The sequence below is a fragment of the Panicum hallii genome, chromosome 4 (genome assembly GCF_002211085.1).
Source record: "Panicum hallii strain FIL2 chromosome 4, PHallii_v3.1, whole genome shotgun sequence".
Taxonomy (NCBI): domain Eukaryota; kingdom Viridiplantae; phylum Streptophyta; class Magnoliopsida; order Poales; family Poaceae; genus Panicum; species Panicum hallii.
The window spans coordinates 7,369,741-7,386,744 of record NC_038045.1 but is presented as its reverse complement, the minus strand read 5'-3'; the positions used below and the strand labels follow the sequence as shown (position 1 = coordinate 7,386,744).

Below are 17,004 nucleotides of genomic sequence, written 5' to 3'. Positions count from 1 at the left end.
TAAGTGTTCTAAATCAACACAGCTCCAACAATTATTTTAAAAACAATTCAGGTCAAAATTTTCGGCTCTCAGATTCAGAAAAGAATTGAATCAGAGGTAGGTTAAAATGAGACCAATTCATCCAAAATTCAAACAATCACAGAAGGAAAGAACCCACAGACATCCCACCACGGAACATCCTGTCATTCCCCAATCCCTCCACCTGGAAAGTACGCCGCCCTCGCCTTTTCTCCCATAAACAACCCATAAAATTATTCTGACCAAGGACCAAATCGCCAAACCGAACCCAAAAGCCGAAAGCCAAATCCAAAACAAATACCAAGACAGCGAGGAAAAAAAAAAGAAAAAATCCCCCCCACCCCTCCCCACCCCCCCCCCCCCCCCACCACCCCACACACACAAAATCCACGAACGAACACCGCGAAGCGTGAGAAGAAAATGGAGGCATGAGCGCTAGCACCTCCTCGTCCTCCTCCGCCTCCGCCTCCTCCGTCCTCGTCGAGCCCCTCGAAGCCCCCGCACCCCCGCGGCCCTCCTCGCCGGCGGGCTCGCCGGGTCCCGCGTCTCCTCCTCGGCTGCGCCGGCGGCGGAGGGAACTAGGGAAGGGGAGGGGGTGGGGAAGGTTGAGGTAGAGCGGAGCGGCAGCGACGATGCCGTCGCACGCGGATCTGGACCGCCAGATCTCGCAGCTGCGGGAGTGCAAGTTCCTGGCGGAGGCGGAGGTCAAGGTGCTCTGCGAGCAGGCCAAGGCGATCCTCATGGAGGAGTGGAACGTGCAGCCCGTGCGCTGCCCCGTCACCGTCTGCGGCGACATCCACGGCCAGTTCTACGACCTCATCGAGCTCTTCCGCATCGGCGGCGACACGCCCGATACCAACTACCTCTTCATGGGCGACTACGTCGGTCAGTTCCCCCCCGCCTCTTCTAGCCTCCCACGACTCATGCGGGGTTCCCGTCGATCTGTGGATTTATGAGGTGGTTCGATCTGGTTCTCTGGTGACTGTTAGTTCTTGATTTCAATAGATCCTTCTGGAGAACTGAGGTGCCAGGTGCTCGGGCTTGGGGGCTGGAGCACCTGCGGTGGGCTTACTGATGCTAAATGGATTGTTCAAGCTGATTAATTCTTTGTTACTGTTGCTTCATAGATCAATAACTGTTTCATGTTATTATGCTATGGATTAGTCGATTTGGGTATCTGTTGACTGACTTCAAACTCAATTTTTTGCGGATGAGAAGTTAATGGTCTGCATATTTTATTTATTAATGGAAATGAATATATTTCCTTAAAAGCGTTTTCGTGCTTTTCTCACCTATAGCGGGTGTGTAGAGAATACTTCTAGGTACTGTGTATAAGAAGTTCGAAGGTTTCTCGGAAAACTGAAAGTGTGTGAACCTTTTAAATTTTATTGCATGCATGGCTTGTTCTCTACTGCTAGATTAACAAATAAGGATGCGGCCTTTATTGTTGTCTGGTTTTTAGTTCTGCTACACTATTGGTTACATTGTCCGTATACGCAAAGCATTCTTGAAAGTGACGGTGGTAGTGTAAGAACCTTGTGTCTTCAACACATGCTTCTTACTTCTGACATTTGTATGCTTAGGATACGGCCATGGATTTGATACAAACATGGCAATTGAACTTTATTGGAAACTTAGATGCATTGCTTCCTAGTTGTGTGTATTGTATTATATGGACACTTCCCATGAAATGCTACTTTTTTTGTAGTTAAGTTGTTAAGGGACTAAAGAAACTACTTTTCTTTCTATCTATATTTTCTATTGCTTTTTGATAGTTCTATTTGTTTCCATAATCCATACCATAGTTGAATTGACTATGGGTATTTTCTGCAGACCGTGGCTACTACTCAGTGGAGACTGTGACATTGTTAGTGGCTCTAAAAGTACGTTATAGAGACAGAATCACAATATTGAGAGGCAATCATGAGAGCAGACAAATTACTCAAGTGTGAGTTCCTATTCCTCTAGTTGAACTCTACAGCAGTATAGAGTTTCTAATTTCAGCATAGAATTTTTCTTATTGCAATCACTGAACAAAGATGAGGGCATTATTAAGTAAATTTTCCTAAAATGATAGTTTGAAATGGGCTATTTCCTGGACACTGAGTCCATGCTAATGAACGGTTCAAAATGCACTTAAAGGTCTGACTGTCAAGAGAATTAGGGCAATTTTTATCTTTTTCTCTTGGCCGTCTCAATTACTTTCTCGAATACTCAGACCACTGAGCATTTTGGCCTTTTTTGCTTCATTTTCATTAACGATCCTTGTCTTAGATAAACTGCATTACTTTACATCAATGGTCAAGGGCATCAGATGCTTGTAATATTGACTTAGCATAATATTTGGACTACATATGTGATCAAGTAATTGCTGTGAAACAGAATCATTTTGTGGCACAAAATTTATGTTTTGATTGTTGTATTGTTCTTGAACTCCATGGCTTAAGTGTCTTTTGGGTTTTGTGTTAGTAGAAAGGAGCTTAGGTTTACAGGAGGGCCCCAATGAGCTCCACATATTTGACCTAGCTTCAGCTTCAGAAAGTCATAAGCTGATACTGAAGTTAGGGCTAAACAAGCTCCTTTTTTCCTCTATCTTGAGAATTGGAGCCTAACAGAACTTGAATTCTGTCTCCATCCATATTCTAAATCTGAGCGAATGTTGAATTGAGGTAGAAACATTTTCTATAGTAGATCCGAATGTGGAGGAGTGACATGGATATTGAATGCTGAACCTGCAGATGTAGATTCACTGGTTTTGTAAATTTTGGATATTATAGTTTATACTTACTAGGGGCCTAGGCCTCTAAACCCTTAATAACATTCCACAAAGAAAAAGAGGGACATCTCCTGTACACACTTTTGTCTAACCTTCCAACCTGCACTCTCTATTTCCATGCTGATCAGACCTTCATCTTCACACCATTATCTAGATTGAAAAGAAATAAATAAAAAGTTGCAAATCAAATCATTCTGCTGGCTTAGTTAAATTGAAAAAAAGTTGTGACTTCAACTATAGATTTCTGTTTAGAGTTCAACAACTAAATTAACTGCAAATAGTCCAGTTGGTTAAATTAACAATTGGCTGTTTTTTCGTACAATGATCAATTACTTGCATTCTTTCTATCGCATGCGATTGTCTCAACACTTCTTATATTCGCAACTTAGCTCCTCTGCAGGATGTGTAATGAATTAATAAATTATTGATGCGTGGAAAGGATGTTTCTGGGTCACGGCATTACGCTTACTGCTGAAACCACATTTGCTTCAATATATAGTGTCGACATAATTCTGAAATTTACTTCCAATAACAAGATGGTTTTGCGATGATTCATACATTGTCTCAGCTGTTTTGTTTGATTGGTCTACATTGTGAAATACAACTATACAAACGCACCCAAAGTGCTATGGTGCTCTTTACATGAAATGTTTGGCTACAGGTATGGATTCTATGATGAATGCTTACGGAAATATGGAAATGCAAACGTGTGGAAGTACTTCACAGACTTGTTTGATTATTTACCCCTCACAGCTCTTATAGAAAATCAGGTTTGTTCTATGTTTATGTTGTACATTGGTGTGAACTTACAATTCTGTTTGTGTGTGTTCCTGATGAAAGTGGAAAATATCATTCTGTAGGTCTTCTGCCTACATGGTGGTCTCTCTCCATCATTGGATACATTGGATAATATCCGTGCCCTCGATCGCATACAAGAGGTTGGCAACAAAATTTCCATGATTTATATGATGTAGTTGCTAATTGTGGATAACTATACACCTCGCATATTTTGAATTGTAGACCATTCTGTGCACGTCTTTCTTGTGAAATGGGGTTATGGATCCTGTTTCTTTTTGACATATCTTGATAATAGAACAAGGCATGTTGATCGCTGGAGTCTGCATAGACATGAAAGGTCTGGCTCTCAAGAAATAGATAGTTCTATTTATTAACTATATCTGTAAGGTAGGTTAGTAAGGATGAATTGAGCCATTTATTTTGCATCTGCAATTCTGCATGGGACAGAGGGAGTTCTTTCCTGATTGTGAGAAGAACCGTAGAAACCAAACAACTCCAGATTTGAGAATTATTTGTTCACCGTGTTGCAGTTGTGTGGTTTTCTATTCTATTACCCGGTGAAATTCTGTAAGGCAAGACAGAATTCAGTTGACTTCGTTTTCCAGCTTTACATGCTCTTTACTTTCTAGTTCAGTTGCAGTGAGAAAGTGATTTAATATAGAAGCCTACAATATTTTAGCTATCCAATTTCTTGACACAGGTCATTCTTAAATGATCTACAATTGACCTCTCAATTGGGCTTTATGGAATAAACATCATAGCTCCTGTGTATAATGACTTCGCTGTTTTACACGAATTTTGTTTACCTTGATTAATAGTTTGCTCTGTTCCCTAAAATGGCTGTAGGTCCCACATGAAGGGCCTATGTGTGATCTGTTGTGGTCTGACCCGGATGATCGATGTGGATGGGGAATTTCACCAAGAGGTGCTGGATACACATTTGGGCAAGATATCGCACAGCAATTCAACCATACAAATGGATTAAGTCTTATTTCAAGGGCCCATCAGCTTGTAATGGAAGGGTTCAATTGGTGTCAGGTTAGTAGCCAGTGTGTTTCATTCTAACTCTAAGCATCATTTTCTTTACATTTAAAGTTCTGTTCACCAAACTGTGTGGCATTTTTATTGAAGTGGGGAAAACCCTTCTGCTGAAGTTTCTGGGGCTCGTAATTATTGATAAGAATCTCTGTTACTATACATAATAAGTACTGATTTTAATACTCCATTTGTTAATACATGACATTTTGGATATCGACATGGTCCCCATACTGCAACTTTGACCGTTATTTGTTAAATCAAAATTATATTGAAAAAGATTGAGAAGTATTTTTCACCATAAATTCAACCGTACAATTTCCACATGACAGTTCCAAAATAGTTCAGTTTGGATTATTGGTCAAAGTTAATAGCGAGCGGCTTGATAGCGTTGTTTTTAAGCATCTTATACTCACTAATGGAGGGCATTATTTCTTTGTGAATTTGCCATTTGCCCCTGCATTGCAATGGATTTTCAATACAAAGTATTCAAAGTTCTAGGCTATAATAATTGAATTACATATAGAATTAAGCGACATAGAAATCACATAGGTACAATGTGGAAAGCCATCTACGTATTATCTGACGCACAAGTATGCACAGACCACTGCATTATCATCGTGTAGAGCCAACCACCATTACCCACTACCACCAGTCCACCACCAACTGTGCTTTTTCTTTTTAAAAAAGTATAAAGACTAGGATTTCTCCTTCCATCACTGGCATAGGAGCACCAAACTGGAACATTTCCCTGCAGAATCTTGAATGATTTATGTTGCCTTTGGTTGATTATGTGATGCAGGATAAGAACGTTGTGACGGTGTTCAGCGCGCCAAATTACTGCTACCGCTGCGGTAACATGGCTGCAATCCTTGAAATCGGAGAGAACATGGATCAGAACTTCCTCCAATTTGACCCAGCTCCGCGGCAAATCGAGCCTGACATGACACGCAAGACCCCAGACTACTTTTTGTAATCGCCTTGTCGGCTCCTTTTAACTACTCTCCTCTCTGCCGCAGGCCTGGGTCTGTAGATCTGCCATTAGAAAATCTGTTTCCTCAGCCGCCTTGTACCCCCCCCCCCTCATTCTTTGGTGTGGAGATTTTGTTGCCGCTTCTCAGAACTTCATAGAGCATGTTGAAAGTATGTGGCATTGGGATTTTCTTTCTTTCTTTTTTCTCTTTTTGCTGTACCTCCATTTTGTATTATTATGAGACACAAGAGAAGAGAAGCTGCAATAGAATACCTCGTAATATATTTCGTTGTCTCCAGAAGAATATAAGATGCAGGAGGTGATGGACATGATGCTCCGTTGTTTCTTCTGGTGCTATTTGTGGTGGCTTGCTGGGTGTGATCATCCACCTCAGATCTGAAGCTCAATGGTCCAGCTCCAGCAGGTATGTTTTCAGGTTGCAATACCAGGTCACCGTTGGGTGGTGCTCAGGTTGATAAGGTGGTTTTACCTGTTGATGTTTGTGCACTTGCAATTCTCAAGCTCCCGGATGAACCCCGTCTTAGCAGAAGCTCCAAATCAATTTCCACCTCTCTCCAACCACCCCCCCTTTTTTTGGCTAAACGAGGTGCAAACAATTCCTCACCAGCCTGTTGGGGCAGGGCCACCTGCACGATGTTTTCTTGAGACGAAACTAGGCCTGGGCATTCGGTTAACCGAATTAATTCGGTTCGGTATTTCGGTTTTTTCAGAAATTCGGTTAATGAAAAACAGAAACCGAAATTGTATATGGGAAACTATAAACCGAGCATTCGGTTTTCGGTTTATTCGGTTCGGTATTTCGGTTTTACCGAAAAAACCGAACAGCATATAATAGATATATCAATATATAACAGTACATAACTACATATCAATTAGTTCAATAAAAACATGGTTCAAAGTTCAAACAAATCAAATCCGATGCTTCCAAGTTCAAACAACAAATTTCAACTCAATGACAAGTTGACAACACTGATCACAAATCACAAGGCATCACAAACAGTTTTAAAATATTACAAACATAGTTTAATGGTAATGGGCTGGGCCTGAGACCGTAACGGGATTAGCCTAGGGATAGGGTTTGTTGGTAATGGGCTGGGCCGCCGCTGCCCGCTGGGCTGTAAGCCTGTAACATACTGGGCTTGTCGGTTTATTCGGTTTAAACCGAATAAAAACCGAATACCGAAATTTATTTCGGTTTCTGAGGAATGACAACCGAAATAGCTTTTGGTTAGATCGGTTTCGGTGTTTTCGGTTTCGATTTCGGTTATTTCGGTTTCGGCATTCGGTTTTCGGTTTTTATGCCTAGGCCTAGACGAAACCGCCTGGAAAGTTCAGACACTGAATGGAGCTCTTTTTCTGTCACGAGACCTTGTCGTGTCGTGGTGGGCACCAGGCAGGGATTAGGCGGGCAATGGTCGCACACCAAACTTTTTCTAGGAAGGCGTGGCGTATTGACCTGCTGACAGCATGTCGAAGAATCGAATGCTTCCAAGTTAAAGATGTTGACGTAGGTAAATTTTGTACTCAGCACAAGCTCACAGCACAACTGACAACTGAACTGACTAGCTCCCTTTTCCACCAAATTCATCTGCTTTATGAAGCACAAGGGGTTGCAATCATATACTCCATTGCACAAAAGTTTGCAGGGCCAGATGAAGATATCATACCACCACGAATCTTAAGAGAGAAAATTCCTTCTATGCCATTAAAATTTATATTCATCCCTTCTATGCCATTAAAAATTACGAGTTCCCTTCAACGCCATTGATTTTAATTTCCCATCCCTTATGTGCCATTTTTAACTGATGTCCCTAAAATGTGATTGAAAAAGACAATTATACCCTTGTCTGCTTCTTCTTTCTCCCTTCTCTTCGTGCTGGTTCCCCTTTTAGATAAGACACCACGCAGGGGTAAACTTGGAAATACGGTTCACTTTTTAACGCCGTTAGTATGAAAAATTAACGTCAGTAGCAGAGAAGGGATTGAAACTTAAAGTTGATGGCATTGAAGGGGCCATGTAATTTTTAATGGCAGCGAAAGGATAAGTATTAGTTTCAACGGTACCGAAGGAATTTTCTCAATTTTAAATGTTTTCTTTTCCGAAGCACCCATGTGAGGGCACTTGTCTAATAGCCTACGTACCACTAGGTTCAAACCTGATGTCTTCTTTAAAGCACAAAATGACCTTCCTTCCTAGGAAGGAGCCCATGGCCAATGATGCATTGCAATGTGCTTGGTGCGCGTTTTCCACCGCTTCAAAGACAACCCCAACGCTGCATCTGCTTCTCCTCGCGTCCATCCATCGGCTTCCCCACACTTGATCGTGGCTCCAGCATATACCATGGATGCATGCTCAGCTTGTATTCTCCTCCTCACTTTGATTCACTTGCTCTCGAGCGTCTCAGCCCGTGATTTCCTCTCGGCAGCCTCCTCCCTCTCCGTTGAGCACAGCTCCGACATGCTCCACTCGGCAGATGGCACTTTCACCTGCGGCTTCTACAGCATCTCCCCCAGTGCCTCCACCTTCGCCATCTGGTTCTCCAGATCATCCAAAAGGACCATTGTCTGGAGCGCGAACCCTCTCCGCCCTGTGTACACCTGGGGATCCAAAGTGAAGTTAGATGTCGACGGGAGCATGGTTCTGAAAGACTACAATGGCCAGATTGTGTGGAGCAACAATGTGAGCGCTTCGGACGCTGGACATGTTCAAGCTCAGCTCTTGGGCAATGGGAACCTCATTGTGAAGGGCAAAGGTGGTGCCATCCTGTGGCAAAGCTTCGATTCTCCTACTGATACCTTGCTACCAACTCAGAGAATTACTGCTCCCACAAAGCTGGTCTCTACTAACAGGTTACTTGTTCCTGGCCACTACAGCTTCCATTTCGACGATCAGTACCTACTTTCTCTGTTTGATGATGAGAAGGGCATCTCTTTTATCTACTGGCCAAATCCAAGTAGGACTATCTGGGAAAAGCTTAGAGTGCCGTTCAATAGCACCACATCTGGGGTTCTAGATACCTGGGGACATTTCCTTGGAAGTGACAATGCAACCTTCACAGCTGCTGATTGGGGTCCAGGGATCAAGAGGCGGCTGACACTGGATTATGACGGCAACCTCAGATTATACAGTCTGAATAAGGCACAAGGAACATGGTCGGTCACATGGATGGCATTTCCTCAGCTCTGCAAAGTACGTGGTTTGTGCGGTGAAAATGGAATATGCGTGTATACGCCTGTGCCTGCTTGCGCTTGTGCCCCTGGTTTTGTAGCCATGGACCCAAGTGACCGGAGCAAAGGATGCAGACCTAAGACCAACATCAGCTGTGACGCACAGAAGGTGAAATTTGCTAAGCTACCACACACTGATTTCTTTGGGCATGATATGACTGTCCATCGTTTTGTTTCTCTTGACTTTTGCACGAACAAATGCTTGCATGACTGCAATTGTAAGGGCTTTGCATACTGGGAAGGAACTGGAGATTGCTATCCAAAATCTGTTCTTCTTGGTGGTGTAACTCTGCTTAACCTTGGTAGTACTGGTACCATGTACATCAAGATTCCTAAGGGAGTAGAAGTGTTGGAGGCCTCAATTCCGCGGTCACAACCTTTTGGTCCTAAGTATGGTCCTGACTGTAGTACAGCAAACAAATACTTTATAGCTGATTTTCTGGATATGCTTCAGAGAGATCAGAGTGAATCGAAGTATTTGTACTTCTACGGATTTTTATCAGCAATATTTCTGGCAGAGCTAATGTTTGTTGTATTAGGATGGTTTATCTTGAGGAGGGAGCGCAGGGAACTGAGAGGAGTATGGCCAGCTGAGGCAGGATATGAAATGATAACTAATCATTTTCGCAGGTATACCTACAGAGAGTTGGCGTCGGCGACTAGAAAGTTCAAGGATGAACTTGGAAGGGGAGCATCAGGCATTGTATACAAAGGAGTCTTGAAAGACAACAGGGCAGTAGCTGTGAAAAAGTTGGTAGAAATAAACCAAGGTGAAGAGGAATTCCAGCATGAACTGAGTGTGATTAGCAGGATTTACCATATGAATCTTGTGAGAGTTTGGGGATTCTGTTCTGATGGTCCACACAGGATATTGGTTACCGAATATTTTGAGAATGGTTCATTGGATAAAGTCTTATTTGGTACTGAGGGTTCAGAAATCTTACTTGGATGGAAGCAAAGATTTAATATTGCCCTAGGGGTGGCTAGAGGATTGGCATATCTCCACCACGAATGTTCAGAGTGGGTCATCCACTGTGACGTGAAGCCTGAAAATATACTGCTGGATGAGAACTTGGTGCCAAAGATAGCCGATTTTGGCCTTGCAAAGCTCCTGAGCAGAGGTGGATCCAACATAAATGTTTCAAAGATACAAGGAACTAGAGGTTATTTAGCGCCTGAATGGGTTTCTAGTCTCCCAATTACAGCAAAGGTTGACGTCTACAGCTTCGGCGTGGTGCTACTGGAGCTACTAAAGGGGGACCGTGCCTCGGACATGGAAAATAACGAGGATGAGGGAGTGGAGATGGTCCTTGGAAGGATATCAAGGATGGTCAAAGAAAAGTTGAAGTTGGATGGCAATGGCAGTGAGCAATCTTGGATCGCCGACTTTGTTGACGCTAGGCTGAATGGTCAATTCAACAATTTGCAAGCAAGGACAATGGTGAGGCTGGCCGTTTCATGCATGGAGGAAGACAGGGACAGAAGACCAACCATGGAAAATGTGGCCCAGATGCTTGTTTTAGTAGATGATATGAGCAGTGCAAATGTAAATACGTCAGGAGCCGCTTAAAGCCTGCATCCAAATGGTTCTTTGCACTAAGGGTCATACTCATACAAATAACATATAGATGGGGGAAAATGTTAACTGTAAAGCTGTAACATTTGTACAATATCCATGCTATGTTCTGTTCTAGTTTGCACTCTAAATCAGGAGAAAAAACCATTGTCATTGAAATAAAATCTTATGAAGATTTGTTCAATCCGAGTGCAGAATTGCATCTAACATTCCCAAACAATCTAAAATTACAACAACAACAGTGCCCCTTTGTCCCATTCAAGTTGGGGTAGACAATCAAATAATCGATAGATCGCATTTGGGACAGAGGGGAAGTTTCAGGCAAATCACAGATGAACAGCCCCTCGGCAAATGCAAAGGGGAAAAGGTCAGCTATTGATCAACCGCTGAGAACCATACCTGTGTGGCTGTGTGGTCGAAGTGGGCACTGGACCGCGGCCGTGGCCAGCGGCTCCCGTCTCCGGCTGTCCGTCCGCCCCGCCCCCGATGGACACCGCCGGCGCGCGAGCCGGCGGCGGGCTGCTCGACGACGTAAGCACGAGTCTGCGGTGGCGCTGGCTGCCTGCGTGGAGCGGGCCACGAAAACGGAGCAGACTTGCCTTTGGGCCCAATAATCTGGGCTTTCTCTCTGGGCTTTTCCAATGACGATGGGCTGCAGTCATGGGCCGCGCCGCTGCGTCTTCGCGCAGCATCAGTGAGCGTCTGAGACTCTCATCATAAATATTCCACCAAAAGTGCTAGGCCATACGGCTCCAAGAAAATTATCTCATTTTCAAAAAGAAAAAAAATCTTATCAGGGCACGACTAGGGCATGAAACAATGGCGCCTGTAGCCTCGAGGTAGTTGGCGGGTGATTACAAGCCTGCTGCCTGTTCTGCAGAAGGCTTCCCAGGGGGTGCCCTCATGCTACTCGACGACTGGAACAGACGAATCCGTCCCAAGTCTGAAGTCTCCGGCATGTGTGTGTCCTGCCATCGCACGGTCACTGTTAATGCAACTTGTGCGCAGCTTATCATGGCGCGCAATAATGCGTGCAACTTGCTAGCCTCGATGGGATGGATAGGCATAGGCCGATGCATTTTGAAAAGGATGGCCAGTCATGGCATGATCCTAACAGAGCAACTACATACTAGCGCTCGTGCCCGGATGTTTAGGTCGTGTTTGGATGAGATGCAGATTATCTAAAAAAAAATCTGGATAGTAGTTATATATTATGAAAATCTGGATTGTAGATTATAGAGGAAAGTACACCGGTGGTTCTTAAACTTGTCATGCCGTATCATCCTGGTACCCGAACTCGTAAAATGCAGATTTGACTCCCTAAATTTAGCTTCGTGTGTCATTCAGGTTCCCGAACTCGCAAATTGCATATTTGATTCCCTAAATTTAGTTTTGGATGCCATCCAGATCCCTAAATAAAAAATTGTATATTTGACCCTCTAAATTTGAGTTCGAATGCATATCATCTGGATCCATGATTTAATTTAAGCATAAATATCTAAAAATTAACAATACAAATTGAGCTTATTATATTTCCATGAAAAACATTCATAATTCTTCCTTCATACAGATTATTTGTCAGACTATCACCATGTTGGCCATGTCAACCTAGTGTGAGGTGCCCATCGCCACTGTTGTTTACTGGCAACATCAAAGCAATTAGCAATACTTGTAGTTAGATGATGAGGTGGGACCAAACTCTCGCCAATGCTTACAACGGGAGGGAGACATTATAGGGAAGGAGCTCGAAGATTGTGTTGCAAACAACGGCGAGAGCCATGCCTATGGGAAGAAAGAAGGTGTACATGTTGTTAGTTTAGGAATTTAAATGTGTAATTTATAAGTTTGGGGACCGGGATGACACTCGATGATAAATTTAGTGAGTCAAATATGCAATAATTTGTGAGTTTGAGGATCGGAATGACAACCGAAGCTAAGTTTAGGGAGCCTAATATGCATTTTACGAGTTCGGAGACCGGGATGGCACAACGTGATAAGTTTGAGGACCGCCGGTGTACTTTGCTCTAGATTATAAATAGCTGGTGGAGGAAGATAGTGTAATTACTATAAGAATTTTGGGTGGTTATATATTGTAAACTTCTTTAACTTTGATTTTGGTATTTTAAAAGTCACAAAGGTTGACAAATGTAAGGTGTATATTATCCAATTCACCATGAAAAGTGCTTTGAAAATATGTAATTAACTTTATTTAAAATGTCATATTTTATAGAAATTGTTTCCAGTGAAACAGTAGGAGAGCCGCCTACCAATTTTTTAATACTATATACTGAAAATATGTACAAGTTTTTACATATGACATGATATATTTTTATAGAAATTGTTGATCAGAATTCCAGTTTTCACAATGTATTTATGAAGCAACACTAGATGAAAACATCCACAAACCATGATGTGAGTATCAAAAGCAGGCCACCATAGTTTGGATGAAAGAAATTATGAAGCATATGTTTTATCGTTAAATCTGCATAACTGGTTGGTCAACTATTTCATGACTGCTAAGGCCATGTTTGGATGAATGGGAAAGAGAAAGAGAAAGTGCAAAACTTTTGCTCTTTTGCATTTTTTTGCACTTTTGGATCCAAACACCCCAAAGTGCAAAAGTGCAAATGCTACCGTAATTTTGCTAATTATGGATTAATTAGGCTTAATAGATTCATCTCGTCATTTAGTCCTCATCTATGTAATTAGTTTTTTAATTAAACTATATTTAATACTTCTAATTAGCGTCCAAATATCTGATGTGACAGGAGCAAAAATTTTGCCATTTGCTCTTTTGCCATTTGGGGGTGGATCCAAACATAGCCTAATGCTGTCAATTTTCTGGTCATGATCAATGGATGTCTTATAGACCGCACCAAGTCAAACCGCGCCAGATAACCTGAAACAAATTACTAATAACACTTAGCTCATTTGAGAAATCGAGATATGATAAGAACCAGTCACAGTAGTGCAGTCCCTCTCACTTAGAAAAGATACTATATTTTGTAAGGCTGAAGAATGGACCAAAAAAAGACTGGACTGCATGATTCACTGTTCATTGTATGGTGACTGATGTGAATGCTGCTGGCCGAGTGTCACAACTCACAATTGCTTCTTAAAGCTGGACGCTGCACTGCAAGCTGGGTCCTATAACAGCATCCTCCATCCAGGGCACCTCAAGACAACTCAAATGCTGCAATAGCCATGGCTGCACTCTCCAGATTTGTGTTTCTTCTCAATCTGCTTCATTTACTTCTGCAAATCTACGCTCTAGATATCCTCTCTTCAGGCTCCTCTCTCTCAGCAGAGCGCAGCTCCGATGTGCTCCGTTCGCCGGATGGCACATTCACCTGTGGCTTCTACAACACCTCTCCCAACTCACGCACCTTCTCCATCTGGTTCTCCAAAGTGCCTGAAAGAACTCTTGTCTGGAGCGCAAACCCTCTCCGTCCTGTGTACAGCTGGGGATCAACGGTCAGGTTAAACTCCGACGGGAGCATGGTTCTAAGGGACTACGATGGCCAGATTGTGTGGACCAGCAACGTGAGCTCCTCTAATGCAGAGCAAGCTCAGCTCCTGGACACTGGGAACCTCATCGTGAAGGGCAAAGGTGATACCATTCTATGGCAAAGCTTTACTTCTCCTACTGATACGTTGTTACCCGGGCAGAGGATTAATGCTACGATCAAGGTCGTGTCCACTAGTAGCAGATTGCTTGTCCCTGGCCAGTACAGCTTGCATTTTGATGACCAGTTCCTGATTTCACTGTTTAATGATCAGAAGGATCTCTCTTTCATCTACTGGCCAGATCCAACTGCGAGTATCTGGCAAAAGCTAAGGATACCATTCATGAGCAACACAAGCGGTGTTCTTGATGGTTTGGGGCAGTTCCTTGGAAGTGACAACACATCTTTCAGGGCTGCTGATTGGGGTAGTCACACGGTAAGAAGACTGACACTAGATTACGATGGCAATCTCAGACTTTACAGTCTGAAGGATGATGGAACATGGTCAGTCACATGGATGGCGTTTCGTCAGCTCTGCAATGTACATGGTTTGTGCGGCAGGAATGGAGTATGTGTGTACACACCTGTGCCAAGATGTGTCTGTACCCCTGGTTTCGAAGTCATCGACCAAAGTGACTGGGGCAGAGGTTGCAGACCAAAGGTCAATACTACTTGTGACAAGGAAAAGGTGAAGTTTGTTCATCTACCCAACACTAACTTTTTAGGGCTTGATTTAAGTGTCCACCGTTTTGTCTCCCTTAACTTCTGCAAAAACATATGTTTGAGTGACTGCAACTGTAATGGGTTCGCATACTGGCAAGGAATTGGTGACTGCTATCCTAAAGCTATTCTACTAAGTGGCGCAAGTCTACAGCATGGTACCGGCAGCATATACCTTAAGCTTCCAAAGGACTTGGAAGTACCTGAATCCTCAATTCCTCGGTCACAGTTTTTTGGTCCCAAGTATGGGCCTAACTGCAGTGAAGCAAACAAATATATCATCGCCAACTTCTCTAGTATCCATAAAACCAGTCAGAACATATCGAAATATCTGTACTTCTATGGGTTTTTATCAGCCATGTTTCTAGCAGAGCTAATACTTATCTTACTAGGATGGTTTGTTTTGAGAAGGGAGGGCCAGCACTTGAGAGGAGCATGGCCAGCTGAGGCTGGCTACGAAATGATAACCAACCATTTCCGAAGATACACCTACAGAGAACTAGTGGCAGCTACTGGAAAGTTTAAGGATGAGCTTGGGAGGGGTGCATCAGGCATTGTGTACAGAGGAATCCTGAAAGACACCAGGGCAATAGCTGTGAAGAAGTTGGGAGATATAAACCAAGGTGGGGAAGAATTCCAGCATGAACTAAGTGTGATTGGCAGGATCTACCATATGAACCTGGTGAGAGTTTGGGGATTCTGTTCTGATGGTCCTCACAGGATGTTGATTTCAGAATATGTGGAGAATGGCTCACTGGACAAAATCTTGTTTGGTGTTGGAGGCTCAGAAGTCCTACTTGAATGGAAGCAAAGATTTGGTATCGCCTTAGGGGTGGCAAGAGGACTGGCATATCTTCATCACGAGTGCTTAGAGTGGGTCATCCACTGCGATGTCAAGCCTGAAAACATACTGCTGGATAACAACTTTGAGGCAAAGATTGCTGACTTTGGGCTCGCGAAGCTCTTGAGCAGAGGGGGATCAAATCTAAATGTTTCTCGGATCCAAGGAACTAGAGGTTACTTAGCCCCTGAATGGGTTTCCAGTCTCCCGATAACCGCAAAGGTTGATGTTTACAGCTTTGGTGTGGTGCTGCTGGAACTACTGAAGGGAGCCCGTATCTCAGACATGGAGAAGAATGAGGATGAGGAGGTGGAGATGGTCCTTGGAAGGACAGTCAGGACGCTCAAAGAGAATCTGCAGTTGGATGGCACCGACCAATCATGGGTCCCCGGGTTTATTGACGCCAGACTGAGAGGCGAATTCAACTACTTGCAAGCAAGAACAATGATAAAGCTGGCGGTTTCATGCCTGGAGGAAGATAGAAGCAGAAGACCTACCATGGAAAATGTGGTGCAGGTGCTGGTTTCAGTTGATGAAGTCAGTAGCGCAACTGTAATGGGAGGAGCTGCTTAAGTAAAAGCCTGCATCCATATCTATATATGGTTCTTTGTACTAAGGGCCATGCAAATAGTGGATTGGTAGAAAATGCTAGTTGTATCAATATGCACTATCCATGCTACTATGTTGCATTGTACTGTCGCTCAAATACAACCATATGATGATTTGTTTAATCCGAGTGAAGGTAAGTGCCACATTATGGTTCACAGGAAGAGTTTAGGCAAACATCTACAGCCCATACTCTATATACAGTACTAGCTGGAAGTTGGAACAGGTTAATCAATTCATACAAACTAAAACTGAAAAGTAGTTAAAAGAATGATACCGTTGCGTCCAACAATGGTGAGCGAGTTAACATTGCAATTGAACGTCGGCTAGACTGGAAGTTTCGAGGATCAGATAACATGGTGCCCGGGAGTCGAGTTGGCTAGCTGATCGACACTGCAGTGCAGAGCATGGCTGCGGAGGCGGATGGGCAACGCGAGCCCATGAATGGTTACGAGCGTGCACAAGACTGAAATACACCGTCAGCTCTCGAATATGGTTCGGGATGTCATCTTGGTCCTCAAATTTTTAAAATTTACATTATCCTTAAACTTACTAATTGTATCACGCGAGAGCCAAATCACAGTTGTTTAAGCCAAATTGAAAGTTATATAATTTGTTCAAATAAAAAATTATATAAGCATAAAAATAATTCATAAAATTTACTTGTACAAATATATTTAAATACAAAAGATATGTATAGAAAAAATATAAAATAAGAAACTTATAAGATCAAATTTGTAAAAGATACAAAATAAAAGGATAAATTTTGGAGGAAATATTGGCAAAGAAAATATTCTGCATAAAGTTTTGAAACAAAATTTTAATTTTTTTTAAAATATAAGAGTTGAGTTGAAAATTTCAAATATAAAATTTGGACCCACATATAAGCTCCATATAAGTTGAACA

The 17,004-nt window shown here is 42.8% G+C and overlaps 3 protein-coding genes across 3 annotated transcripts; all 3 read left to right on the top strand.

Annotated features, from left to right (window-relative positions):
- Nucleotides 1-371: 371 nt before the first annotated feature.
- Nucleotides 372-5,884, top strand: LOC112889246 (serine/threonine-protein phosphatase PP2A-1 catalytic subunit). Its single transcript, XM_025955786.1, has 6 exons — nucleotides 372-903; nucleotides 1,852-1,966; nucleotides 3,456-3,564; nucleotides 3,655-3,732; nucleotides 4,439-4,630; nucleotides 5,430-5,884. Exons 1-6 carry the CDS (start codon nucleotides 651-653, stop codon nucleotides 5,601-5,603), a joined length of 921 nt encoding a protein of 306 aa, XP_025811571.1. The 5' UTR covers nucleotides 372-650; the 3' UTR covers nucleotides 5,604-5,884.
- A 1,741-nt stretch (nucleotides 5,885-7,625) lies between these two features.
- LOC112888568 (putative receptor protein kinase ZmPK1) lies at nucleotides 7,626-10,449 on the top strand. Its single transcript, XM_025954802.1, has one exon. The coding sequence runs from the start codon at nucleotides 7,849-7,851 to the stop codon at nucleotides 10,417-10,419; it is 2,571 nt and encodes an 856-aa protein (XP_025810587.1). The 5' UTR covers nucleotides 7,626-7,848; the 3' UTR covers nucleotides 10,420-10,449.
- Nucleotides 10,450-13,552: 3,103 nt separating this feature from the next.
- LOC112889964 (putative receptor protein kinase ZmPK1) lies at nucleotides 13,553-16,244 on the top strand. The gene has a single exon (XM_025956773.1). It carries the CDS (start codon nucleotides 13,630-13,632, stop codon nucleotides 16,063-16,065), a length of 2,436 nt encoding a protein of 811 aa, XP_025812558.1. The 5' UTR covers nucleotides 13,553-13,629; the 3' UTR covers nucleotides 16,066-16,244.
- Nucleotides 16,245-17,004: the final 760 nt, after the last annotated feature.